The sequence below is a fragment of the Struthio camelus genome, chromosome 26, assembly GCF_040807025.1.
Source record: "Struthio camelus isolate bStrCam1 chromosome 26, bStrCam1.hap1, whole genome shotgun sequence".
Classification (NCBI taxonomy): domain Eukaryota; kingdom Metazoa; phylum Chordata; class Aves; order Struthioniformes; family Struthionidae; genus Struthio; species Struthio camelus.
Window position 1 is genome coordinate 3,114,107 of NC_090967.1, and position 27,799 is coordinate 3,141,905.

The 27,799-nt window shown below is 55.9% G+C and overlaps 1 protein-coding gene and 1 long non-coding RNA gene across 2 annotated transcripts; one reads left to right on the top strand and one right to left on the bottom strand.

Annotated features, from left to right (window-relative positions):
• Nucleotides 1-27,799, top strand: LOC104150795 (nuclear receptor ROR-beta). Its single transcript, XM_068920247.1, has 12 exons — nt 1-120; nt 9,115-9,200; nt 9,307-9,448; nt 10,120-10,533; nt 10,944-11,065; nt 11,511-11,643; nt 12,954-13,061; nt 13,433-13,543; nt 14,064-14,176; nt 14,697-21,161; nt 27,233-27,300; nt 27,746-27,799. The coding sequence occupies exons 1-10, from the start codon at nt 114-116 to the stop codon at nt 14,856-14,858; spliced, it is 1,398 nt and encodes a 465-aa protein (XP_068776348.1). The 5' UTR covers nt 1-113; the 3' UTR covers nt 14,859-21,161; nt 27,233-27,300; nt 27,746-27,799.
• Nucleotides 21,662-24,876, bottom strand: LOC138062376 (uncharacterized). Its single transcript, XR_011136419.1, has 3 exons — nt 24,674-24,876; nt 24,500-24,590; nt 21,662-22,603 (listed from the first exon to the last, which is right to left on the bottom strand). It is a non-coding gene; the product is annotated as an uncharacterized lncRNA (long non-coding RNA).

The window sequence follows — 27,799 nt, forward strand, 5'->3', positions numbered from 1 at the left end:
CCGGGGCCGTCGCCGTCGCCGCCGCCGCGCTGCCGGGGCCGCTCGCCCGCTGCAGGACGCCGCTGCCCGCTCCCATGAGCTCCCCGGTGCGGTGCTGATCGCCGCCAGCCACGATGCGAGGTGAGCGCCGGGGTTGGGAGTCTGCGGCGGAGCGCAGCGGGCCGGGGCTCAGCCCGCTGCGAAAGTTGTCCGGCGGGGTGGGGGGGGGGACGACCGGGGCTTAGGGGGGTGACAGGGGCACCCCCACACCAGCCCCGTCGGGAGGTGACAGGGACACCCCGGTATCTGCCCCGCTCTTGCTTCTCTCCAGATCCCCTCCTCATCAAATTCGTGTTTATTTTGCTTCAATTTCGATGCCGGCTTAGACCCCACTTAAGCTTTTCCTCGCCATAAACCCTTTAATCTCCTTTTCAATATGTTGCTCCCACTATGATTTGATTATTTTTTTTTTCTTTCCTTCCCCCCCCCGCGGTGGTTGTTGCGGATTTGCGGGCGGGTTTGGGGAGGGTGCGGAGGAGGGAGACTTTCGGAGCAAGTTGTTTCCTGCAGGGAAAGGAGAGAGAGTACGAGCCATAATTTCAGGGTGCTCTTCTCCAACTGGTCCAGGTAATTGCGTGCGAGCCGCTCCGAAACCACTGCCTGCGTGATTTTTTTTGCCCGAGGATCTGTTATTAAACACAGTTCCTAGTTTTATCCCATTTTGTGTCGAAGGTGACGAATGGGGGGGGGGGGAGCGTGGGAACGGTCCTGCGGGATGGAGACAGCGAGCACCGGTGCCGGTGACGCAGTGGCTCTCAGCACGCCCTTCCCCGCTGGAGCTGCTCGGAGCATGACCGTGACATTACACGATTAGGGCTTTTTTTTTTTCCCCCCCTTTAAAGCAGTTTTAAGTCATCTGCCTTGCCTGAGCGTTTGGGCTCCCCTGGCATCTGCTCGCGGAGTTGTTTGAAGTTCTAGCATGTGTGTGTGTGCGCGTTTCTGTCTACGCGTGCGTGTGCCTGTATGGATATACGTCTCGGCGTTGGAGCTCCTGGAGCCGCGGTCTGCGCGCCGCCCTGGTTTTTCTCGCCTCCGCTGCGCGCGCCGTCGTGCCCGTGGGGGTGCTGCGGCCGCGCAACCCTCCGCGCTCGCCCCGCGCTTGTGTAACGGTGACATTTGGGGCAGGGCGAGGAGCGATCGAGTGCACCGCCTCTCCCTCGCCTCCCTGTGACATCCCCAGATACCAGCTTTATTAATATGGAGGGAAGCATTAACGCCCTCCTAATTAATAACGACACCTAGCTCTTACGTAGCGCTCGCCTAGCCAGTGCCTGGCTTGACGCTGAGCTTAATTAGCAGCTAGGCAAAGTTTGCCTCTTTTTGAATTGCTGCTAGCTCTGTCTTGTGTCGGCTTTAAGGGCTGAACGACCAGCCGGTGCCGGCGGTCGCGGCATTTTATCCCACCGGCAGGCTTTTTCCCATGGTGCCGACGAGCATGGGGCCACCATGGTGAACCAAACCCAAGCGCCGAATGGCGACGCTGATTCGAGTGGCTCTGAATTTTTTTTTTTTCCTCTCTTCCTTGGGCTGCTTTCCTTTCCGCTCTGCCCCCGGTGGGTGTATCGCCTTCCGACCCCCAGGTCTGCCGGCCGCGGAGGTGCGGGGGGTTTGCCTTGTGTAATCCTCTTGGGTTTAGAGCCCTCCTGGCCGCTTGTTTTGAAAGCGGCGTGGCAAAGAGCGTGCGGTCGGCTTGGCAGCCTTGCCGACTTGTCCTAGTGACCTAGATCTGTCATTGGAAAATCAGAAAGGGCGGAGGAGGAGCTTCCTCTCCCATTTAGACGGCATGCGTATGCTCATGTGGGCAAGGAGGCCAGCGCCGCGCGTCCGCCCGCGCCGGCCCGCCCTGCCGGTGCCCGTCCGCCGGGCGGAAAAAGAGCCAGAGGATCCCGAAGGGACGCGAGCAGCATCTCCAGGATTCGGCATCCTCGTGTCGCGATCGCTCTCGCGAGCCCGTGCGTGGCGTCTCTGCCAGCCCGTGGCGTGGACAAGGCAGCAGACGCGGGGCTGGCCCCGGGAAGCCGTTCCCGTGGGACCGAGTTCACGCTCGGAGCCCGTTGTATGGATACGGCGTGTTCGAGCAGCGGCCGTGTCTCAGGAGCGAGGCGGGCTGGGGTCCGTGAATACCCATCGTGCCGGGGCCGAGCATTTATTTGTGCCCGCAGGGGTCTGTATCTGCCCAGGCTTCGGGGTCCAGCTCTTCCCCTAGCACTGAGTCACTGGGCAAAGCACCCGGCAAACTTGCACTTTCAACGCTCCTGGTTTCCATTTCCGGAGTGGATGGATATCTCTAAGGGATCCTTAAGTCCCCTGCAGTGATACCTAACCTGAGAACGGAGTTTTGTCCCCAACGCAACAAAGCCTTCGCCTTTGTCCCCTTGACCCACCCATCCCACCGGCCCCAAAACACCTCCCCCAGCCCCAGGGACTGGCCAGGAGAGACCATTGGGCTCAGGGTGCCCCCGGGCTGGATGAGACCCCGATAACCCATGCGGAGGCAGAAAGTGCCGACCTCTGTGAGTCCCTTGCGAGGGAGACGCTCGTCTCTGTGCCGTCCCGTGCCGGCGGATCAGCCCCGCAGCCCGGCCGGGAGGGGGTTTTGTGCACCCCCGCGGGAGCCCCGGTGCGTCTCCTCCCCCACAGCATCGTGCTTAACTTTGAACTTGGCAGAGGCTATTTAAAGTGCCGTTAATGGCCAAATCGCACGTTATTGGATGTGGTGAGCGGACCAGCTCTTAGGGCCTTTATTTAGTCCCAGCAGAGATAATTCCCCCGCCGATTTAGCTTTACGCTTCCCAGCTTAGTCTCTGAGCCTGCAGTGTGGGGCCGGTTTTGCAGGGCCGGGCAGCAGCTTCTGCCACCCCGGGGCTGTCAGTGCCACACGCAGCTGGGCGTTTCGGAGACCAGGCTGTCCTACCAACACCCCTCGCTCTCCAAAATCGAACGCGCCTTGGCCGTCGTCCTGCAAAAGGCACGCTCCTGTCCCGGGCTGGGTTTGGAGCGACGCCTGATGGCGCAGGAGGTGACGGATCGGAGGTGACGGCAGCGGGAGTCGGACGGGCTCGGGGGTGGGATGCTGGACCTCAGCACGGGGGTCTGCGTGGATAAACCCTGCTGAGGAACAGCCAGCAAAAACCCTCCGGGAACGGACGAGGCCGGCAGCCCCCTGGGATCCCCACCGCCACCTGGGACACCTCCAGCCAGGCAGTGCCCAGGGCCGAAAATTTCCAGGAAATCTCTGCCAAGAGCCCAACTCCCCTGTGCAACCTCCGAGTCCGGCTCGGGGCCAGCCAGCGCCCGGCGGAGTTGCATAACTTGAATTTTCCTTACCGAGCAGCTCAATTAGCCGTGCCCAGCTGCAGCGCGGCGCCTTCGTCATTAACCTTGCATCGCGGAGCCTGAACTTTGCCCAGCGAGTTCGGAGGCCCGGGGTGCGCGCCGGGAGCCGCCGACTTAGCCGGTGCTGGGCACCGTTGTCCTCAGGTGGCCTCGGCCGGTTAGGAATTAACCGAGTGGCGCGGTGCATCGGGGAAGGTTGGGCCGGCGCGGTGCCCGAGCAAACAGCACGCCCGCCACGAGCAGCCCCCTTGATCCGCCAGCTCAGCCCCGGGGACGGCAACGGGGAGATTCGCCCGGCGCAACGTCCGCCATTTGGCACCCAGGAGGGCGCTGGGCACCCGCTGCGGCCGCCCCAGTCCTGCGCTCGGGCACGCTGGGGTGCTGCTTGGGGCGCAGCAGCGCTGGAGCGGAGCCGTGGTGTGTTTAGAGGCCAAGCAAATAGCAGATCTAACCGGCCGATAATTCCCTTTTATTTTTCTTTCCGATGACATCCGTACCCAGAGGCCGGCGGCTGTCTTACCAAAATATAATCACGGCTAATTAGGCAGCGAGGCCAGCTCGGAGTGGAGCGGCACGACCAGAGCCTCTAGGTAGAGCTGACGTTTCTTGGCCCCCGGCCATCAGCTGGGTCTAGAGCCCACGAATGTGCTGCTCCGCTGGCAGAGCCCAGAGCAGCTATCGGGGCTCCCGCATCCTTCCCGCGGCCCTGGGACAGATTCGCGTGGCCCCGAGTGATCGCCCTTCCCTCTGCGGGCAGTTTGGAGCAGCCACGTTCGCCCCCGGTGGCTCAAGAGACCGCCAGTCTCCTTAAATTAAATCTGGGGAGCGGGGAAGATGGGGAAGCTGCGTTTGCATCCCTACGCGCGCGCGGGACTGATTCTCCCCTTTAGATGCAAAGGGGAGAGGACGGTGGTGGCAGAGCATCGCCACCCTTCCGCCGTGCCCTTGGCCGAGCGGCTGGAGGCGAGGGAGGTCTGGCGCTAATTATCCCTCGCTTCCCCTGCCCGGAGGCGCCCCGGCCGGCACCATCGATCTGCAGGAGCCGTGTGGGGCACAGACCTACTTTCCCAGCAGGCCTGCGGGGTCATGAGCCAAGGGAGCTGTGTGCCTGGGTCTCGCCGCCGCCGCGGGAGGACGGAGCGGATAGCCGGGATAGTGACAGCTCTGGGCACCGAAGTGCCCCGGGTGGGTGTGGGCTGGGTGCTGTCACGCCTGGCGCAAGTGCCGTCCTCAGCGCGAGGAGGGGCTGTCGTGTAAGGTTTGTGCCCGTCCAAGGCTCCCGTGCAAGCCGGGATGCTGCATTTGCCTCCAGCATCAACATCGTGCAACTCCAGCCGCTTTTGGCTGCTCAAACCCTCACGCTGCCCTCGGAGAAGCTCCGAGCGCTTTGCAAAGGCGCGCCGGTGCCAAAAAGCCGAGCGCCCAGGTAGCAAAACCCTCCTTGCTCTGGGCCAGCAGAGAGGCGAAGAGCAAACCCAGGAGCCTCAGCCCTGCATGCGGCCCCTGGTGCGCCCCTGCGCCTAGAGACTGAGGTTTGGGAATCGCCTTGTGCCAGGAAACACCGTCAGATTTAATTAACCCCAACACCATTCCCCAGGACCGGGCTGGGGGGCCGGGGGGGGACCGCTAACAGATAGCGAGAGTATCCATTCCCCCAGCATCAGTGGGGCCGCGGGAACTTTCCGGGCCCGAGTGGGGCACTGAGATTTATGGGGTGATGCCCGCTGCGGCCAGAGGCCAAGTGAGGGAGCGATGGGACCAAGGCTGGGGGTGGCAGAGGGGCAGCGACAGCCCCTCTGAGGCCATGGCAGCAGGGGCCGAACTCCCCCCAGCCCGCGGGATGCTGCTGGCAGCGCACGAAGGGTTAACGGGGGTCGAGGCGGCCGCTGTTACACAAGCGTGGCGTTAAGCGATATTAGAGCCGAAAGTGTGTCAGTAGGGCAGGATTACCGCGCGAGCGGGGCGCGGGGCTGAGCGACGGGCCGCCGCGCCAATGACCGCCGGCGCACTCGAGCCCCCCCGGATGCCGGTTATATAAGCGCCGTGGCCGATGCCAGCAGGCCTGGAGTTAGGCAAGACGTATTTACAGTGGGAGGAGAGCAAATACCGCAGCGGGGACATTTTAATTGCCGGCTGGGCTGGTTTATTTATTTATTTCCAGTCCTTCGGAGGTTCCCCCCCCCCGGTCTTAGCCCTTTCAGTCCCCCCACCCTGGCGGGAGGTTTTGGCACCACTTGCTCCCCTTGGAAGAAGGGAGAAAAGGGGTTTTGCACCCTCACATGCTCCAAATAAAACGCTTTTTCCAGTGGCTGATGGCACCAGCTGCTGCTCTCTGCCCTGGCACAGGGTCTGCAGTGGGTGCCCCATGGGGAAACTGAGGCACAGGCCATGCTGGCCCAGCTGGGGCCGGGAGGGTCCCTCTGCCGGAGCTCGTCACATTTGTCCCCAGCACTGGGGGGACCCCAGGGCAGGAAGGAGGTACCTGAATGTGCAATGCTTTGGGGCCAAGACGGTGCCCGGGTGCCCTGTTTTGACCTTTCCGCCAAGGTGCTGGCTGGAGCTGGGTACCCATCTCCAGCGTTTGCTTGCTCTCGGGGCTGCGCTAACAGCGACGGGTCGTGCGCCCGTGATTCAGCAATAAGTCGCAACCAGAGTGGCAATTAAAAGCTGTTCTCGGCTTTAATTGCCCCAAAGCTGGAGTTAAGGCCGTATCTCCACGTCAGTCACTTGGGACTGAGGGCTTATTAGGCTGTCAGATGCTCTTCGTTAGCACATACTTATTACTGGGATGCCATATTCCCAATTAGAGCCTGAAGAGGCTTCTAGTGTGGAAATAATCAGTCACGGGCTTTTTTTGCCTTCTTTTTTTTTCCTCCTGTATGACCCTTTGAAAAGTCAGATGGTACCAGTTAATGCCCAGCTTTAAAAGACGGAGGCTGGGAGTGCATTTCCCTAAATAACCTTAACTCTGCCCAACAGTCTGCTTCTCCAAGGGTATCATCAGCTGGGCACGCGGGCGGGCTCGGTGGCAGGATTTGACGTCTCGTGCTGGGTGCCCTGGGGGAAGCCACCCTGCCAAGCACCCAGGGATGCTTCCTGGGCACTGCGCCCACCCCACTGCCTGCCGGAGGCTTTCCAAAGTGGCCAAAAGGGTTTTTGGGGGCGGACGTGCCGGGGGAAGGCGTGACGGCTGAACGCGGCTGAACTGCATCCTTGGACTCTGGTCGCGGGGGCAGCAGCCGGCTCAGCAGGTGCCTTTTGAACCCACGGTGCCCCAGCTCGGGTGCAAACGGGCTCGAGGGCCACGCTGAGCCGGGCTGTTTTGCTGGCCTGCTGCCGGGCGCATGGTGCAGGTAATTGCTGGGGGAAGGGAGTATCGGCTGCGGGCGGCAGGGCGAGGCGAGATTTGAGGATGCATCACCCCAGCGTTCCCAGCGGCTGCAATTATGTTGCATAACGAGCGCCGCTTCCTGCTGGGGGTGGCTCGAGCGCTGGCACCCACCTCTGGCCACCCCAGCTGGAGCGTGGATGGCCAGGGCGGCTGCCGCTCCACCGGGGCGATAGGGGCAGCCCGCGGGGGCTTTGGGTAGGAGATGGGATAGGAACAAGTCTCCATCTTCTTGCGCGGCATGTGCAAGCGAGCCCTGTTGCATCTCTCTCCTGCAGCACCATGCAGCCCAGTGTGGCACGGCCAAAGGAGGCGGTGGTTCGTAGTGAGCAAAACGCAGCAGGAACCGGGAAATTTGGGGTCATCTCTGACTTTGGAGCCTGCTTGCAAGGTGATGCTGGCCGGACATAGCCCTCAGTGTGCACCTTGCCCAAGGGGGTGATGCCACGGCTGCCCGCTGTAAAGGGAAAGGACCCAAGGATGGAATTGCTTTTATTGCAAATGCCCTGTCCCGTGCGCCTCCCCGCGGTCCTGGCTTCTCTTTTCATGCCTGGCCAGATGGCTCTGCCCTTACACACTGGCCTGCCCCCTCCACTGCTTTGGAAAAGCCCAGGAGGAGACAAACTCATGGCCTGGGGCCTGGGGGATGCCTAAGTTTCGTAGGTTTGGCTCAGGACTGCTTGGGTCTGAGAGAGCCTGTGGAAATACGTAGCTCAGGTCTGGCATCACCCGGCTTTGCACCCGGGAGCATCTCCCCGGAGGAGCCCCTTCCTCTTCCCGGGCCCTGTTCTCGCACCATCCAGATGAGTTGGAGAGAGCAGTGCTGGGGGTGCCACAGGAGCCCTTCTCCTGCCCCGTGCTGGGGCCAGTTCTGCTTCTGGGGTCCCAAAATCCTAGCGGAGATGCAGGGGGATGCTTTGGGGAGCAGGAGGGATGGGACACAGCCCCTGGCAGAAGCCCGGCCCAGTGGGGCGTAAAGGGTGGAAGAGCTCTTCTGTTCCTGTGCCACCTATGCCTGTATCTCCAGGGACTATAATCGCTGGAAATATAATGGGAATACAACGGGAATGGGAATATAACGAGCTTATGATGTGCATGCAGCTTGGACTCTGGGAGCAGGGAGGGAGCTCAGCAGCTCCTGGAGCCTCTTACCCAGCCGGGTCCATCCCCGGGAAGGGAATCTTGGCCATTTCTTCAGCTTCCTTCTGGCCTTTCGGCCTCCCCGCAGGCCAGGGCTGGCCGACGTGCTGCCTTTTGGGCTTTCCAGGCGGGCGTTGAGCCCCGAAGTCACCCAGTGAATTGGGAGCAGGATCTGGCCAGACCGCGCAGAGTCAGTGGATGAAAGCAGCTTGCGCTGAGCGAGCCCCGGCGTCGTTCAGACCGGCGAGGGAAAGCGGGGCGTTACTCACCGCCGGGTCACTGGGTGACGAAGGCGACGGCCGGGAACGCCGACAGCACCGCTACGATCCCCAAGGGTGGCTGGGTGGCAGTGGCCAGGCTGGGGACCACTGGGGACCCCTGTGCACGTGCAGGAGTGCTGCGCAGAGGCCCCCCCCCCCCCCGAAACGCGTTCAGCGAAAAGAAGCGGTCGTCCAGGCAGCAGGGAATTACCCGAACCGGGGATTTGCACAGGCCTGGGAGATCTTAAATAACCATAATCTGGCCACAGGGTTTATTTTGGCGCAGCCGTACAGCACCCTCGAGAGCGAGCGCGGCGCCCCGAGGCCGGGGGGTGCCGGGCGGGGGGGATTAGAGGGTGCAGAGATGCTTGGCGGCACGTACGAGGCTCGCGTCGTCCGGCCCCGGCTCGCGCGCAGGGGAGGGCAGAGCCGGCCCAGCCTTGATCTGGGGCAGCTGGAAAACGAGGAGGGCGAAGCCTATTAGCGGCTCAGGGCAAACGAAGCCGAAGCAGGCAGATTTGCTGGGGGAAGGGGGCCGGGACCTTGAGCCGCCGACGGCTGTATCGGTCCTGGGCTTTTAGTGGGAGCCGGGAGGGCGCTCGCGGGCCCCGGATCCACAGCCTCGGCTTTGCGGGGTGCTCGGGGGCCCCGGGGCACCCGCTCTCCTCGTGCTCCCCGGAGGGAGGTCCCCTGGAGGGACCTCCAAAACACACATGCCGGGTGGGAACGCCAAAAACTGATTAGTGCAGGGTTGCTGCACCAATGTGGGCGATGCTTTTGCTGTTATGCTCTGCAAAGGGGGGTTTTGGGAGCCGGGGGGGGGTACCCCGCGGCCGGCGGGGGCATGCGCGCTGGGGTTTGCTGCCAGCTCCTCCTCAGTCCGTTCAGCAGAGACCACAGCTAACCACCTCGGTTTCCCCTGCTTTGTTTTCCCCCAACCCCGAAACGCAGCCCAAATCGAGGTGATCCCCTGCAAGATCTGCGGAGACAAGTCGTCGGGGATTCACTACGGCGTCATCACGTGCGAAGGGTGCAAGGTGAGCAGCGCTCCGGCGCGTCTCCCTCCGCTGGTTTCCCCCCCCCTTCCTCAAAATGCCTTTTGGCTCTGCCGGGGGCCCTAAAGCCGCCCGCCGTCCCTCGCAGGGTTTCTTTCGGAGGAGCCAGCAGAACAACGCCAGCTACTCCTGCTCCCGGCAGCGAAACTGCCTGATCGACCGCACCAACCGCAACCGCTGCCAGCACTGCCGCCTGCAGAAATGCCTGGCGCTGGGCATGTCGCGGGACGGTGAGTGGCGGCCCCGGCGCTGCGGGCGGCGGGTCCCCCCCCCCCGGCCCCCCGGCGCGGCACCCAGGGGACTCACTGGCTCCGGCAGGGCTGCTGCCGGCTCCCGACTGGAGAGACCCAGAGCCGCTGGGGCTGGAGCTGTTCCCCCTTGGAGCAGCAGGAAAGGGGGACCAGGGTGAAAGCAGTGTTTTGGGAATATCGAGGCCTTTCGCAAGACCAGATCCACTCAATGACTATTTTTGGCCATAGAAAGATTGGGTCCAAAAAACGTTTTAAGGCCTGACGCTTTTGTTGGGGGTGTTGCTTTGGGTGTTTTGGAATAAAACCCCACGAACCTTTCCCATCGAAACACATCCGCTGACACGTGAGCTTAAAGCTATATGGAAGTGGTTCTAAGGGGTTAAACGACCACAGCTTTTGCGTTCCCTGTAGAAAAATTGAAAGCCATTCTGCTCAGTTTGGCCCAAAATTGGTCTGGGGAGTGTGCACGCATCCACGTCTGTGCGAGACACCCCGCTCAGGGCTTATAAACCCCCCAAATGATGAGCTCCCATGAGCCGGGCCCCTGCGGCCCCCTGGCTCCCGCGGCTCTTGGCGGGTGGGTTATCGCTGCACTGGGTTCGCCAGGGCAAAGCTCCCCTAACCCGGCCGCTTTCGCCTCCCCCGGGCAGCGGTGAAATTCGGCCGCATGTCCAAGAAGCAGCGGGACAGCCTCTACGCCGAGGTGCAGAAGCACCAACAGAGCCAGGAGCAAAGCGGCGTGCCCAAGGATGAGCCGGAGCCCCTGAGCCGCGTCTACACCACCAGCGTGAGCAGCGGCCTCTCCGACCTGGACGACATCTCCACCCTGTCGGATGGGCTCCTCTTCGACTTCCCCCTCACCCCGGACGGTGGTAGCACCTACTACAACCTCGACCTACTGGCCTCGGCGCAGCCTTCGCCCGACCCGTCCAGCCTGGACGTGGCTGAGGCCACGCTCATCAAGCAGGAGTCCATCTACGAGCTGATGCTGGAGCCGGCCCTCTTCGCGCACGGTGCGCTGGAGAGCAGCCAGCTGGCTGCTGAAATCTCCAGCCTCGAGATCGGTGAGTGCCCGGACAGGCTATGTACAGCACCGTGCACGCCGCTAAGCGTGCTCGAACGTGGCACATGCGGTGCCAGGTGCAATCACAGCACAGGACCGAGCAGACGCCAAACCTTGAGCTGTCGGGGCAACCCCCGGCTCTTCCCCTCCTCTAGGCTGAGCTCTGAGGCAGCTCAGCGCGCCTGTGGCTGTGCAGAGCATCCCCTCCTCTGCCTGAGCTGCCCAGTCCTCACTGGCCTCAGATCCCCATTACGACACGCGGAAGCCCTTTTTCCCCCACCCCCCGACCCCTCCAGTCCTGGGTCCCCGCAGCCCTTGGGAACAGCAGCAGCCACCCAGGCCGGGCTGGGGGGACGGTGTCGGGCAAGGGGGGCTGGCCCACTGCCACTAGCCGCTGCCTTCACCTTGCAGACCGAATCGCCCAGAACGTGGTCAAGTCCCACCTGGAGACGTGCCAGTACACGACGGAGGAGCTCAAGCGGCTGGCATGGACGCTGTACTCCCCGGAGGAGATCCGCGCCTTGCAGAGCAAGGTGAGAGCCACTGGCACCCTCCGTCCCTCTGCAGGGACAGGCAGGGCCCCAGAGCGGCTGCTAGTGCTGAGCCAAGGCTGCTCCATAGGCAGGGATGAAGGCGAGGAGGATGAGGGGTCCTTGGTGCTTTGGGATGCTGCGAAAGCTCAGTGTTCGGGCTGATGGAGGGAGTTTCCTGGGTGGCATGTCACATCCCTGCCAGCCCATTGCCACCACCTATGGGTGGCATAGCACCAGCGAAGATCTCCTAGCCCCTTCTCGGGTGGATGGGGTGGACGAGGGGGAAGGGGTGACAGAGGGGCCAGCGAACCTGGGATGATGGAGGGGGACAGCAAACCTAGAGCAACTGGGGGGACAGTGAGCTTGGGGTGGAAGGGAGGGGACAGCAAGCCCAGGGCAATAGGGGTCCAGCGAGGCTGGGGTGACATCCCTGCCGTGCTTGCAGAGCTGCGAGGCCATGTGGCAGCAGTGTTCGCTGCAGATCTCCAATGCCATCCAGTACGTGGTGGAGTTCGCCAAGCGCATCGACGGCTTTATGGAGCTCTGCCAGAACGACCAAATCATCCTCCTCAAAGCCGGTAAGAGCCAGGCGCCCACTGTCCCCATTGCCGTCCCCTGTGGGCGTCCCATAGGGGCGGCGAGGGGCTGAGTGTCACTCCTCGTATTGGCTCCTCTGCACAGCCCACACTCTCCTTTCCTGATTTCCTGATTTTTTTTTTTCCCCCCTTGAGCATGTCTGAGCCCCCCATCCCTGTTGCTTCGGTCCCTTTCCCAGCGGTCACCTTCCCACTGGTTTCTTCTTGGCCTCGGTGACATTGCCAGGGCAGCTGGCTTCAGATGTTCAGGTACCTGGCAGAGGGTAGCACTCACAGGAGGGTTTTAAAGTCATTTTAAAAGGCAGAGGGATAGAGAGGCACATGGAGATGGGCCTTTTCTCCATGCTCATCTTCAATCAAATGTTACCCAGAAACCAGGACCAAAATAGGTTTTGTTAAAATCCCCACGTGGGTGAACGGCATCCCTGTGCGAAGAGACGTTTGCAAATCACCTTGAAAACTGGCATTGTTCCTGGGGTCAGAAGGAGAAAAAAGCCATTTTCAATGTTTGTCCACTTCCCTGAGCCGAAAAAGGAGAAAAACACAGAGAAAAGAAGAAAGATGCTTTGACGTTCCCCACAAGAGGTGCGAGGTTTGGGGCATGGGTGCCCAAGGGCTCCGGGTAGTAACACATCGAGTCCTGCCTCGCTGGCTTCCCCGAGTCTGGAGGGAACTGAAGGTTGTTGCAATTTATCTTTTTAAGCATTGCTTTTTGAGTAGCAGAAAGTGCTTTTGCACCAGGGCAGAAGTTTTCCTGGGAAACCTCTGCCAGATGCGACATTTTTCCCTAAAGCCCTGAGACCTTTGGAAGGAAAATTTTACAGAAACTGGAATTCTTTTCAGTCCCAGTTTTAACAGGAGCGAAGCAGGGGTGCAGGGGCCATGCGGGGGTGTGCCCTGGCCATGTCCCTGCCTGGGTGCCACGTGCCATCCCCGCGTGTCCCCAGATCCCAGCACAGCACCGTATTCCCAGCCCAGGGCTGGCGGTGCCTACTACGTTGGAGTTAAACCAGCTTCTTCATTTCTTCCTTCCTTTTATTTTCCTCTCCTTTCCTCCCTCCCTCCCTTTTCCTTTCCTCCCTCCCTCCCTTTTCCTTTCCTCCCTCCCGTCTTGGTGTTCCACTGGGACATCGATCGCCCTCTGTTTCTGGATGCCAAATGCCTGGATAATGTTTCTCCTTGGTGAAATATTGTGGTCACAATTGGAAACCTGAAAAAAAAAACCCTAAACCTCAAATTGGATTTATTTCACCAATAAATCCTCTCCACCTGCTGTCTCTGTGCTATGCCAGGGTGCCTGGAGGTGCTTCTTATCCGCATGATCCGCGCGTTCAACCCCTTGAACAACACTGTGCTCTTCGAGGGCAAGTATGGCGGCGTGCAGATGTTCAAGTCGCTTGGTAAGAGTTGCTTCAGTCCCTCTCCTTCAGGGCTTCCCTCTCCTTTCAACACCCAGGTGGGGAGGGGACAGGCTTTGCAGCCCAGTTTCTGCTGCACTCCAGCATCTCCATGTTTGGGGACACCCCAATTTTCCCATCTAGTCTCTGCCAGTGTGCAGAGCCCTGGGTGCCGTTGGCATCGCCTAGCGGGTGGAGGGGGCGCCTGGCCACGCAGTGCCATGACACGCTCCTCTCCCCCATGCCCCCTGTTAGGCTGCGACGACCTCCCAGCGTGCAGAGCCCTGGGTGCTGCTGGCATTGCCCGGCGGGTGGGGGGAACGCCTGGCCAAGCGGCACCGTGACGTGCCCCTCTGCCCCGTGCCCCCTGTTAGGCTGTGACGACCTCATCAGCGCCATCTTCGAGCTGGGGAGGAACCTGTGCCGGCTCCAGCTGTCGGATGAAGAGCTTGCCCTCTTCACAGCCGCCGTCCTGCTCTCCCCGGGTGAGTGGGGACATGGGGGACACGGGTGGCACACTGCTGCCCTGATGCCTGAAGCCCCTGCGCCGGTTGTGGGTAGGTGTCTGGGGAGAGGCCACCCCTAAATCTCAGCGGGGAGAACTTCCTCAGCAGAAGGTCTAAGTCATTGCTGGGAAAGGAGGGTGAGGAAAATGCATCTAGGTCCTGCCCAAACTCCTCAGCAGGTGCAGGACCTTCAGCCATGGCCTACACGCCATCCATTGGGGAAGTGCCCGAACATCGCTCGGGAAAGGGTTGAGAGCATGGATGGGAGAGAAGCTGGAAAAGTCCAAGGAACCATAAAACCCTGGACTGGAGGCCTCAGTGTCCCAACACCAGGGCTGGGACAGGGGAGAGGACAGGTGGTGCAGAGGAGGTTGATCAGCCAGCCCCAAAAACCTACTAAAGAGTGGGAAGGTCTGTTAAAAGAGCGATGAGCAATGTGCCGTGCTGGATGGAGATCTCCTTCATGGCGCTGACCAGGCTGCGGCCGGTCTCCTCCTAGATCGCCCTTGGCTGACAGAGTCCAAGAAGGTGCAGAAGCTCCAGGACAAGATCTATGTAGCCCTGCAGCATGAGATCCAGAAGAAACACTCCGCCGAGGACAAGCTCTCAAAGGTAACGGTGCTGGGCGCGAGCGTCACAGGGAGCCTGGCCAGGGCAGGAGCAGGGTCTTTGTACGCTCGGCTCAAGCTGGAGATGGGGACGCATCTGAAGTTGAACTGGTGGGCAAGTCATGGAGTGGCTTTCATCTTATCTGTGCATGATGCAGGTGGCTCTACCAGAGCTTGTTCTCCACGCACAGGCACATCTTGGTGATCCTTGGGACCTGCCAGAGGAAGAGAATTTCTCCTTCCAAATGCTGAGCATCTCTGTGGATTATAGGAGGGGTCTAGACCACGCAGGTGGAGATATCCATGGCCAGGCTGCCCAAATCTAGGGAAATGTCCACTGCTGCCTGGGCAATCCTGTCCCCAGAGCTGGAGCTGCCGGTGCTGCGCAAAAACAGATGACAAAAACTAAGCAGCTGTGGCCACTGGAGCCCCACAAATCCGCTCCCATGTCTCCAAAGGATGGGCTGTGCCAGGCAGGGCTGACAAGGAACTGAGGTTTCACTTTTCTCCTCCTTTCCCTGCAGATGGTTTCCAAGCTGCCCTTGATGAAGACGATTTGCAATCTGCACTTGGACAAGATGGAGTTTTTCCGGCTCCTGCATCCGGAGACTGCTATGAACTTCCCTCCTCTCTATAAGGAGGTCTTCAACTCGGAGCTTCAGTACAGCGACCCACGGGAGAGCTAAGGCTCAGGGCAGCCAGCTCCCTTCTAGTTTCCAAAGTTTGGAGATGAACTAAACTTCAGAGGTTTGGGGCAGTTTATTTAAATCAAATAATCAAACCCAAGAGAACCTGTGGGGCCAGGGTAGCTCCCAGGCCCCGTTTCCTTGCTGTGGATTGCAATAGCTCTTGAATGTAAAGCACCTTGAAGGAAAAGCAACCTGACTTTGCCATACTAGTGAAATGAATGTGAAATCTCTGCTTGGGAGAGGAGATGCTCCTGTAAGTAGTAAGGTACCGATACCTCCCCGAAGTGCATGAACCCCGGCAGAGCACGCACCCCGCGCTCATGGCACAACGCGCAAGGACCCACGACCAGCCCTCCCCGAGGTCCCGGCTCGCACTGCCCATCTCTGATCTTTATTTTTACACACACACAAGGCAAAAGCATGGGATGAAGAAAGGGCAATGCAGACCTGTCTGGATAGGGCTGAGCCAGACTGGTGGGGGCAGCTTTCTGCTCCCGGCTGCACCCAAGGCAGAAGCTCTGCTTTATTCGTTCTCACTTGGCGCGGCCAGAGATAAGACCCAGTTGCATGCTGGGGAGGGAGATCCAGCACTGAATCTCCTTGTGGAGGAAGATGGTTTGAGGGGAAGGAGTCCCAGCACAGAGGGCAGAAGCTTTGCAGGGTCTCTGTGCCCTCTTGCAAGCTCTTTGCCCAAAGGCAAGTCCAGCTGAGGCTGCTCGGCCAAGCCACCCCCTCCCGCTCTGGCTGGCCGACCGCACCGTCTTTCAGAGCAAATTTGGCAGGTTTGCCCACCTCGCGTGTTTTTTTTCAGATCTTGAGGGCTTCTCTCAGAAAGGGGCTTTGCCCTTGTGAGTATGGCCAAATCTCGCCTCCTGGCTGCTGCCTCGAGCTCTGTTGGTGCATTGGCTCGGGGCTCAGGAGGACGCGTGCTGCTCCCTCACATGTTGTCGCAAACAGTGGTTCTTGGGGATCTAGGCTGTTGCACTTAGTTTTTTAGAGACTTTTGAAAATCTTTCCTGTGATTTTAGCAGCCCAGAGTAGCTTTTGTGGCCTTTCCTCCTCCCAGCCTAGAGCCAGCTCTGCCGCCGTGTCCCCTCTTCCCACAGCGGGCCCCGTGAGGAGCGCTGTCTTTGCCTCTTCTGCAGGTTGAGTTGGACCCAGGTTTTTCCCTCGAGGAGCTCTTTGGTACTGGTATTTTGGAGTTTATCCTCTATTTAGCAGTACCTGGGGGCTTTTAAAGGGGATAAACTGCCTTTTGGGGCAGGGGGAAGTGAAAGGTCCTTTTTCCTTGCCCAGGAAGTTACAGTCTGGTCTGGACCCACTGCTCCAAGCTTGGGAGGCTCAAAAGGAGAAGGAGGGATGGTTTTGTCTGGGGAATGATACCAGCTCCTTCCCCTGCTGTGATAGCCCGTGGCTGGCTGGATTTCTCGAGGGATTCACCCACCAGGCTCCACAGATGATTTTTCAGTCCTTGTTCCTGCTCCTCCTGCAATGAATGCCAAAAGCTACAAGGGAAAAAACCTGCTATGAGGCAGCCCCAATTTCTGCTGACAAAGGGCTACATTGCCAAGTTCTTTCCCTGCTTTGCATTGATTTCTCACGCATACAACCACATCCTCCAGCAGCTTCTATCATTGCTGAACGTAAAGCCAAAACAGTCAACTCCATAATTGCACCCCGTAAACTAAAGAGGCAGCTTTATTAGCTATGGCAGTAGATATTCATGCTTGCGCTTAAAAGACCTCCTAGGGGAGAACATGGACCAAACTCATTCAGGGAAGACTCGCCAGGAAGCCAATGTGGAGAAAAGCTGAGGAAAAACTTGGGATTCTGCTGTTTTCCCGTGGCCGCTGTTCTCAAAATGTGGCTACGTGCTTTCTCCTTTTGTCCACCACGCTCAGAACTGCTTATCGGAGCATATCAGAATTTGGCAGCCTCCTTGCTTTCCTTGATGTCGTCATCCCCTGATCCCCTGTGTCTCCGGAGAAGGCTGCTGACCGTCCCGGTGGCCTGCTGCAGTGTTGAGTGCCAATACGTTGTTCTCCGAAGCAGTGTTAGCAGGGGTGGGGATGTGTCGAGCTTGTTTCCTCCCCCCCCCCCCACCCCGCCCTTGGATTCTAAAGCTTTACGGAAGTGAAAAGTCAGTATTGCCTTTTTCGTCTCGAGGGTTGTGCCTTTTTTTGAAAATCATTTCCAACAGCACCGTTCGCTTCCTGGCTCCTCTCCCCCTGGGGGAGACAGGCCTTAGGGAAAAGCACTCGAAAGAGTGAACGCGCTTTGCAGCAGGGTCTCTCATCCTCCATTTCTGTGGGAAGGTGGTGAGCCCTCTCCTGGAGGAAAGAGCTGCAGGTGTTTTGAAATGTTCAGTAAAAAAGCACACACCCTTCTTCACATCCTCGGTATTCGCCAGCCAACATGCACAATGGTATGCGTCACCGTTTTCATTTCATCGGCAAAGACACTAAGAAAGCACCTTAAATCAGGAAAAGACTGAGCCCTCGCCACGAGCTGCGTTTCTTTCCTGCTTACAACACAACATCTCTGCAATGGGAGAGATTTGGGATTTTGAGCAATAAAAGCCCGTGTGGGAATCAAAGGGCAACTGGAAGTATTAGACACTTGTAACCCACCCTGCTGAATGGCAGGAACCAGCACTTTTAACTTTAAAGGAACCAGCTTGTTGATGAAATGATTTCTTGGGGAGTATAAATGAGTTTTTCACCAGGAGCAGAGTTTGGGCCCTGGTCCCTGGTACTGCCTTCCAAGAACCAAACGAAAGCGAGTCATTTCAGGCGCCCAGTTATCTTTGCAGCCGCCCTGGGGAGGGAGGCGCGCATAGACCAGGATGGGATGGCGTGCTGAAGCCCCATGGCACCCCTACGGGTTTCAGCCTGGGCTTTTGGCATGCCCCCCGCATGCTTGCACCCAGTCTCACAGGGCTGAGGTCCCTTCGGGCACCTGTGGTGAGAGCCACTGCTTTCCAGCCCCAGTGCTGCCGGACGGGACAGACAGCGGCTCAGCATAAGGAGGAATCAAGATTTTAGGGACATGCATCCCAGACAGACGGGCAAAAATGTCCAAGCCTAAAGCCAGCGGGAGTTTCCCATGCCTCCATTCCCACCTGGCTGCAGCGCAGTGCCTGGGACTGAAGCAGGGAGATCTCCTTTCTCCTCTCTACCTGAGCAGCACGCAGCCAGCAGAGCTGAGAAATCGGAGCCCCGAGACCACCAACTCGTTTAGATGCTCAGTCCTCAACGTCTCCGAGAAATGTTTCCATCCCACCAGCCACTAGATGTTTTGGCGCTTTATTTTAAAAGGTAACAAAGTAAAGGTTCCCTTTAGAGGGATGACCTCAGCAGCGAGGGATTGCTCTTTTCCAGATGAAGATTAATTTTGTGTTTGTTTGTTTGCTATGGCAGTTTAGCTGAGTGTGCATTTCCACCTCCAGAACCCTCACACTGTGTATAAAAAATGGATAAAATATATATAATATATATATTCTTGTGAATGTTGGTGCAAAAGAGAAAATATATAAAGTTTCAGTTGGTTTTATGTTATTTTTTATCTATATGAATGAAAGGAAGAAATGGAGAACATTTTTTCCATCTGACACCCCCCCACACACACCTACCTGTAGATACTGACAGGTTTTATGGAAATGTTTTACTTTTTAGACTTAGGAACATGCTTCTGTTCTCATTGAATGTTCTGTCTTGTAAGATTGTAATTTCTATTTTTTTAAAGAAAAGAAAATAACTAAATAATAAAACTTCCTCTTTCAGACCAGTCAGCTAGGAAGGGAGGGCAGGGGAGGGAGAAATGTTTACTTAAGGACAAAAGCTTTGTCTGAATTTTTCATGACATGAAATAAAAAAGTAATATAATGTATGGAAGAATAACTTTTTATTGAGGCGTATTCTATAGGTATATAGATGTATATTGCACAAAATTTACAGGAAGAAAAATAAAGTCTGTTTTGCAAGGTAAAAAATAACACTGTTGGAAATAGTGACTGTGATTCTGCATTTTAGCAAATGGTGAGGCTGGAAGCAAACCCCCTCAAAGGTAGTGAAAGGCTTTGAATTTGCTTGAGCTGGCTCCAGACCAAGCCATAATAGGAGCTATGATCCAGCACAGTATTTACACACAAGGCTAAATTTTAGCGATTTTAAGGTATTATTAAGTTCATTTTAATTTAGCACACACTTACAGACCTTGTTGAGCCAGGGCCAAGCCAGGATTTGTCCCTCGTGGACGTGCGTTGGGGCTTCAGCCCTCCGAGGGACACGGCGCGCTGCTGCTGTACATCCTCCACCCCAGGACACCTGGGATCTGGGAAAGGGCTTTGTTTGGGGAAACTGCCGCTGAAACACCACCACCTCTCCATCAGGATGCAGTTGGCTCAGAGGTACCTGTGGGTACTCAATGTGTAAATCTTATTCCCGTTTCCCCTGAAAAGCCCACCTGGATGTGAGCTTCCCCCCACTCCCTGCACAAACCCAAAGCAGTCGTCCCCGGGCAGCAGAAGCTGTGCAAAATGGAGCCGGGAGCATAGCTTGTCGGGGCTATGGAGTAAAGCAAAATAAAGAAAATGCATCCTGGTATCAGCAGGGTGAGCAAATCCCAGGGTCCCTCCTCATCGGCTCCCCAGCCGTTGCCACTCCGCAGCTCGTGTGTCTTTGTTCCCATAAATTACATGTTGCACAATGAAACCTGGCTGCTACTCAGAGCCAGGAACACCAGAAATAGGGCACAGCTCACAGAGACTGTGGGGAAGTTTTCACACAAAGGGAGCAGAAACGGGGCGGCTGGGACTGCAGTGAACCGCTCTGTCCGGTGCGGGAGCGCCCAGAGACCAGCTGGAGCTCTGGGAGCCACCTATGGCCCAGCCAGGCTGCTGCACGTCTATTTGGGTTTCATTTAAAACAAAAGCCTTTTTCCAGGTGAATCAAGGTTTCTTTACTTTTTGGAAAAACATAAATAAAAACTCAGGGAAAGTGGTTTAAATTTTCTTTGCAAAGAGCTATTCTTTCAATAAAGCACTTTTATGGAAAACCGCCTTGCAGTTCCAGGGAAGGTGCTGGGAACTGCCGAGCCGAGCGTTCAACATCCAGCGCTCACAGGAGCCAGCCAAGGACAGACTCGAGGGGCACCATCGCTGCCTCACCAGCCCCAACACCCTCAGCAAGAGGTGGCAGGGCCAGGAAGGGACAACTCGGCCCAGGGAGGACAGGCGCTGCCGGGCCCTGCCGTCCGTGGCGCCTCCCCACTGCCACCAGCGTCCCTCTCTTGCTGGTGGCCCAGCGCCTCCAGCAGCGCTGGATTTACTGGGGCGGAGTGACCTCTGCTGGCTTACAGCTAAAATATTCCCTTCATTTTTGCCATCCTTCTGGACAGACGGACAGGAGGCCCGATCCTCTCCTGCTAAGCGCGTTGGCCCACCTGGCGCACGGCGGCTTCGGGCCGCAGGCGATCCCGAGCGGCGCTGGGCAGCCTGCCGAGAGCGTCAGGCCGGACACCCCCAACAAACCCCGAGGCCGGTCTTTTAGGGAAACTTAACCTAAATTCGGCCTGCATTCGTGCGGGTGAAGGCCTGGGCCTTCGCTTAGCGTAAGCGACCGGCGTCGGAGCGCTGTGTGTTTGTGCACCGCAACCCCAGGGCCTGTAAATACAGGGCTTATATAGCGAAGAATTAACAGCCTTTACAGAGATGCTGCACCTTGGCACAGGTGTTAGTAAGACAACGCAGTGTGAATAAGGAGCAACAGAAGCAAATATATACATATATATACATATAAAAAAAATATAACCCGGAGGGTGTCGGTGTGGCCGTGTGGGACTTTCCCTGCACACCACTTCCAGGCTGCATTATCAGGAAGATTTTTAAGGTGATTTCTCTGTCAAACCATTACTGCCCTGTTTTGCTGTACCTTAGATTTCGCAGACTGCGGGGCTGCCCCAAGGCAGCAGGGCCCGATCCACAAAGGCAGGGCCGACTCCGCGCCCCCGGCGAGGCTTCACACTTCTGTCCCTCCCCGCCCCCCGTAGCCACAGTGTTAGGGCGCGCCTCAGCCTACACCTCGCAGCCGGCTCGCTCCTCACGTGACGGGTCGAGGGGGGCGTGCCGCGGGGCCTGCCGGGAGATGTAGTCCTCTACCTCCCTGCCCCCCTGGCGGCGGCGCTCGCTGGGACTCTCTTTCCCAGCGTGCCTGGCGGCTGCGCGGAGGGCTCGAGGGAGCGGGGCTGCGGCGGCGGCGGCGGCGGCGGCGGCGGCGGCGGCGGCGGCGGGAGGTGGGCACGGTAAACACTGGCGGCTGCCCCCGGCTGGGCCCGGGGCGGCGGGGGGCCGAGGCCCGGACGGGGGGACGCGGGCAGGCGGTGGGGGGTGTGACAGAGCCGGGGCGGCGGCGGGACTAGGGTAGCGGGATCAGCTCGGGGGTAGTGGGCCGGGCTGGGAGGCGGCGGGAGCGGCCCGGGGAGGGGGGCGGCCATGTCTTCTGGGGGCAGCGGGGGGCGACGAGGACATCCCGGGGGGGGGGGGCAAGCGAGGGGCAGCGGGGCCAGGCCGAGGAGGTACCGGGAGAGGTTTGGGGACGAGCGGGGGCGGGCCGGGAGGTAACGGGGACAGCTGTAGGGGAGCCCGGGGGACAACGTGGACAGCCTGGGGGAGCAGGTGGGGGGTGACAGAGCTGTGGGGGGAAATGGGGACAGTCGGGGGGGAGAGGCAACGAGGGATTAATGGGGATAGCCTGGGGAGGGCAGCGGAGGGGTAATGGGGACAGCCTGGGGAGGGGGGGACAGCAAAGAGAGAAGTAGCAAAGACGATCTTGGTGGAGGGTAGCGCTGGGGGGGGTGGGGGATGCAGGGACGTGCAGGGGAACGGGGGACAGCAGGGTGCCGTAAAGGGAAGCTAAGCTGGGAAACAGCCCTCACGGCAGGGAATGTGAGGGACAGGTCTGTGGTGGGGGGTATTGGGGACAGCCCTGGTAGGGGATGGCGTTGGGGGGTGTCAGGGACAGCCGTGGTGGAGGACAGCGTGTGTGGGGTGGTGTTGGAGGCAGTCCTAATGGGGGACAGCATGGGGATGGCCACTGGAGACAGTCTTGGGGCTATTGGGGACAGCTCTGGTGGGGGGCAGCAGCAGGGGAGAGCACGCTAGAGGAAGCATGTGTTTGAAGCATGTATTGGGGACAGCACCTGTGTGAGGAGGAATCGGGGACAGCCCTGGTGGGGGACAGCCCTGGTGGGGGGAGGTATTGGGGTCAGCCCTGGTGGGAGCAGCAGTGGTGGAGCAGATATCGGGGGCAGCGCGTGTGTGGCAAGGTATCAGGGACAGCCCTGGAGGCACAGTGTTCCCCGATGGAGTGCAATGGCAGCAGTGTGGAGGCTGCTCCTGTCCCCTCGGGGCTCAGGGGGTTACAAACGCCCTGACTGCGTCCTCCAGCCTTCCCTGATGGGTCCTCAGGAACGTGTCTCTTGCGGCCACCTTCTGCCTTGGATGTGTGAGGCAAGCTGGCGGGGGCATGCGTCTGCCAGGCCAGTGCTCGGTAGCTCCCAGAGGAGCTTGGGACAGACCGAGGGGACGAGGCAGGTACCTTCAAGTCCGGGTGAGCACGAGCAGGGGCAGGCTGTGTGGCAGCTGCTGAGGAAGTTTGCTTAAATGATTCCCAGGAGACTGTTAGCAGCAAGGCTGAAGCTTTTTGACATGCATAGTTTGAGAACCAGCTCTTCTGAATATTGCCCTTGAAAGAGACAGAAGAAGGGTTTTACATTTTTTCTCTCCAGTCTTTGTTTTTTTGTGATCGCTAATTAGCTTAAGCAACTCTTAATCTTAATTGGTGATGAAGAGAGAGGTAACATAGAGATGAAGCAAGTAACTAACGGTTTCATTTATTTGCTTTCTAGTGTTAGTCTGGGCAAATTAACGTTGTTGCTACTGTCTGCAAGACAGGTCCCCTATGTTAGGCCAGTCTGAGTAACTGAAAAATGGTGGAATTGTTCCCTGGACATGGGTGTTTTTGTGCTTTCTCTTTTCCTCTGGAGCCCTCTGCAATTCTACCCTTGTGTGACTGAGCCTTACTTATGGAAGTAGTTGTATCACAGTCAATATTTGTCTGCTCTGTGTTCCATAGCACCTAAATTAAAACTTTTACCATCTGTCATGGCAGTCGATGTGGCTGTGTAAACAGTCTACAAGAGACCTGGGGGGAATTGCTTCCTGTTGTGCTTGCTCCCCAGGCTGCCCTTGCCAGCTCCGGAATACGAGATGATGGGAGAGAGGGCAGCAGAATACACTGCAAAGCCTAGGAAGCCCCAAGAGATTCCTGCAACATCAAACGATCTGTCTGATTGACATGGGAGGCAGCTAACTTGCCAACTTTATTGTTCCCTTGTGCGTTTTTGCAGCAGAAATGTTGTCATAAACAGTTTCCGCGTTCTCACTGGTCATGCAGGTTTGGCTGTTTCCTTGGCGGCACCGAGTGCCTTTTGGAAGTATTTTCTAGCTGGTTTAGTTCTCCTATCTAATTTGATGCACAGCACTGTAAACGTTGTGCTGGCATCACCGATGCCCTGTGCTGCGAGGGTTGGGAACATGCATCAGGGAGGGGAAACGCTGTCAACATGCTTAGATCTGCAAAGGGACTCTGGCGTTGCTGAGCTAAATTCTTTGGTACCTTCCAGAGGGAGCTCTACTGCCCTGAGCTCTCTGGGAAGTTCCTGATAAGACCTGGGCATCTGAATGAGATTCTTGGTGATCGGTGTGTAGGAGAGGAAAAAGCCTTTTCTCTTAAAAACCAGGGTAGTCGCCACATTCTTCTTAAATGCCACTGGAGAGGTATGAACAAGACATGTGCTTATCTGATGAATGCTGTGGACTTACTTCAATTCCTTCCATATCCTGGTGGTCTCAAATCCACATCTCCCAGATCCCTGAAGAGTGCCCTTGCTTTCAGGCTATCTGCTGTTTTGAAACACGTGGGATGTCCCTTGCTCACAGCATGAAATGACTTCAGAAAGCCTGATCTCTGGAAACGGCACTCACAGGAGGTGTGGGCTTGAACCACTTCAAGGAGATGTTCCTCGTGTCCAGGTCTTTTCCTTCTGGCTATGCGCTAAGCTTTAAATCATTGACTTACGAGGCAGGGTTGGCAAGTTCTCCTGCCGTTGCTGTTATGGACGGACGCTGTCCTTGTGGGGAGCCACCCAATTTCCTTTCAGCCAAGTCTTGTAGATTAAATGCCTGACTACAGTCCTGCATAGAAACTCTTAGCCTCACTACAGTCATCAAATCAAAGCAAGAATATAAACATAAAGCGGCGTAGAGAATATCCTAAAGTAAGAATTCAGAAGCTGGTGAACTTTACTGGAGACAGCTTAGGATGTTGGGTGCTTTTTGGGTTTGGCTGGGAGGTTGAAGAGGGCACCAAAGGAGCCTGGGTGCTTTTGTGAATCTGGCCTTAGCTGAGTTGTCCAAGGTCACTAGATGGGTTTTATGGCAAAGCTGGATCTGAGTGCGGCTTTCCCACCTCCCTGCTAGCACTCTTATTTTGGCCTGTTCTTTCCCCAGAAAGGGAGAAAGGCAGTAGGGGGAAAAAAAATGAGTGTGAGAAATAACTGAAAATATTAAAAGTACTTACCTTAATGTAGGCAGAATAAATTTTATATCAACAGTCTTATGTGCCTCCAGCAGCTTGCCACAGGTATTCCTTCACAAAATTTTCCCTTATCCTAGATAATGAAATGTGTTTTCCGCTAAAGTCGTATTTGAAGTATTCATGTTGTATGCTTCCTAGAAAAGCACTACTACTTACGTATATTTCTTGGTTTCAAAGGAAAATGTTGTCTCTCAGAAACGACACAGGACATTTTTGTCTTTGAAATACAGATGAAGAAAAGCTCCTACTGTCTCCAGTGGGCTTTTGTGAGTCATGTGAATTGGGCTGTAAACTTTGGAGTTATTCATTGACTGCTTATGAGCACAGTGGAAAAAGGAAGTTCACTTCACACCATGGTTTCCTTAGTAAGTGTTCTTTTTCCTCCCTCCGCAAATAATGGATTTTATATGAAAAAACTGCAGCAGAGGGTGCAGGATGCTGGGTTTTATCTATTTCCAATTAAATTGAAAACACTTCTGTGAATATAGAGGTTATTTTTGTGTGTTATTATCTTGCACACAAACGTCACGTGAGTGGTTGGATAGTACCTGCTTACGTACCTGTTTATCCATATTTGCAGTGAATCTATTTCCTTAAACTTGGACTTTGCAACTGGAGCTTGACTTGAGGATATTTAGGCTGCACAGTGCAATTTTTTTTCGCCTAAAGGAGTTTTGGCCATCAGCAATCTGAATTGAGCAGCATCATCGCTTAGCAAAAAGTGTAAAGCACAGTATCAAAGACCCTGCAGTTAAGAGTTTGCAGAAGTCCTGCCCAAATTAAATGGTGAGCTGGGGAGGTATGAAGAGTGCAACTCCATTGCACATGTATCTCAGAGCTCTAAGGTTTGAGCTTGCTGCCATAGATGTCCATGGGGGAAAATTCCCTTTCCTTTCACTGAGAGCAAGACTAGAGCCTCAATCCACTTGAACCAAGGGGAGAAAAATGCATTTCAGGAACTGATTATTCAGTGCAAAATTTGCTCATGTGCTCTCATCTTTGCAGAAAGGAATATTCTTAATGTCATTTTGCTGTTAAAAGTCGCATCTTTCGGTAGGGAAACAACAGTTGTCGTCCCAGAAAATTCTATGAGATTACTCATTAACAGCAAAGGTTGCCAAACAGAGCAGTCTTCAGTGGTTTGTGTTGTAGCTACTTTACGTGGTCGTATATCCCATCTTCAGAGCATCAAACCATGGCTGAGATTTATTAAGAATTGAGCAGGTACATGAGAACAAGTGGATAAGGTTCGGAAGGGATGTATCGCTGGAGTGCTGCCTTTTCTCTTCTCTAATTATTTATTTAGTTGAGCTAAAGCCCCTCAATTGTGCTGCGGTTGTTGCTTTTAGAAGACAGGCCACAGGGGAGCTAGACCCCATAAAGGCAGGAATATGTCCCCAAGTCTTTCCTTCTGGTCCTTTTTCCAACCGGAAAACTGATGCCTCCCACCCCTGTGCAACTGTAAAGAAAGATACTGACATTGAAGTACACTCAGTCGTCCTATTCTGCAGAAATCACCGTACTTCTTTAAGTAAAAAAAAATCTTTTCTCTGGATATGTTAACTGGTGTTCATGTATCATTTGTTCTCCCCCCGCCAAATTTACAGATCTGGGCTGGGAGCAGCTGGGAATGGGTGGGGCAAAGTTGTAATTGTATTCTTAACTATCTTCATACTTGATTTTCTATTCACGCTTTTTTTTTTTTTTTAAGGGAGCAAAAAACAAAATGCGCCCATTTCTAAATTATGTTATAAGTTAAAGTTTGTATGGTGGGAAAGCCTGGAGGCTTCAATTGCGACGGGGCCCCATTGTGTGAGCGTTTGACAAAGGAGTCCTAACCCTGAGAAGCTCGTGATTTACATAGGTTTCCTGTCCATGCTCCGTTGCTTAGGCTGGCACAAGCAAAACAATATGTTCTCCTCAATGTAGACCTAATTAAGCTAGTATTTAACCGACTCGCTCTGTACAGGAAGATTAAATTCCACCTGTACAGGTTCCACTTGTTATCAATATACCGTTGTCTCCACCAGGGACTGTGCTCAAGTAGGTCAGTTAAAAAGTAAATAAAATGCAAACCTTAACAAAACAGTTGCGCTAGTATGAAATGTGCATCGTCCAGATCATGCATCAGGCACGGAAGTGCAGAAAAGAGAAATGAGTTGCTTTAAATCCCAAGAGCTTTGGATACAAAACAGCTATTCTGACCTGAGTGCAGTAGCTGCTGTAGATGTTGCAGTAGTGTGTGCTGTTGGCTTTGTTATTATAAAGGGAGTTTTTAGTCTATGCCTTTTTGTTCTTGATAATTCTTGTCAACCTTTGAAATACTGTGTTAGAGTTTTTTTTTGTTCTGTGGGATTCTTTGTTTTCTGTTTGGAATTTGCAGATACAGGCACACAGTGAGTTTTATCTCTGAACATAGAGGTGGGTCAAATAAAAGCGGCCGTTCAGTCCACACCTCTGCGCAGCTTTCACTTGTGGGATCGGTTCTGCCCAGATCAACAACGCAGTTGACAGGGGGTAAACTTTACAGGATTCGATCCGTCAGGAATTTCAGTAATTTTCAATGGTGGCAAAAGAAAGAAGAATGAATCTGTATTTTAATAAAGGTTGTGCATAATTATTAATGGGGGACGTTGTTTTTGGGGTACTGATTAAGTTTCAAAGAGCAGCTTACTTCCCAGCTAACAATGGATGATTGCCTGTTTGTTTCCACAGTTGGGAAGGTCCACAGAGAGCCAGGAGCCCGCAAATCATCTCAGCACCTAAATGAGGCATTAAGTCTGGTGAGCTAGCACAAATTTCTCTTCTAACAGGTGCGCTTTGCTGGGTTCCAACCAGACCTATGTGTCTCAGCTTGTTGTCCGGTTTCAGCTGGAATGTGCGCATGTTCTGGCAGTGTATTTTTGTGCATCCTCGGCCTTTGCCGGGTACTGCTAAGAGCATGATTGTTTGCTGCTGAACAGTAAAAGCATTAAAATTGTTGATGAGGTGGTTGTACTGCATGAGAACCTACCAGGTGGAGCTTCATACAAGCGAGGGGAGATCGCGACAGTTTTTATGAGGGTCCAGCCTGCATACTTCGTGCAGTCTGAGATGACTAGTTTGCAGTGGGAACTCTGGGGTTACAGTCTGTCAAATACACGATACCAAAAGATGCTTCCAATTTTAGGAGGTTCTTTGGATACTGGTTAGTGATGTCTGCTGACTTAGTTTTTCTTTTTCCCATAGGTCTGTTGCTGTCTGTCTGAAACTTCCTCAGGGAACAGTCCTAATAGAAATGGC

What these genes read in the sequence shown, in the direction of transcription:
- LOC104150795 (XM_068920247.1), top strand. An exon ending in AATCTCCAGCCTCGAGATCG is followed by an intron (nt 10,534 to 10,943) that starts GTGAGTGCCCGG and finishes TTCACCTTGCAG; the next exon opens with ACCGAATCGCCCAGAACGTG. An exon ending in CCGAGGACAAGCTCTCAAAG is followed by an intron (nt 14,177 to 14,696) that starts GTAACGGTGCTG and finishes CTTTCCCTGCAG; the next exon opens with ATGGTTTCCAAGCTGCCCTT.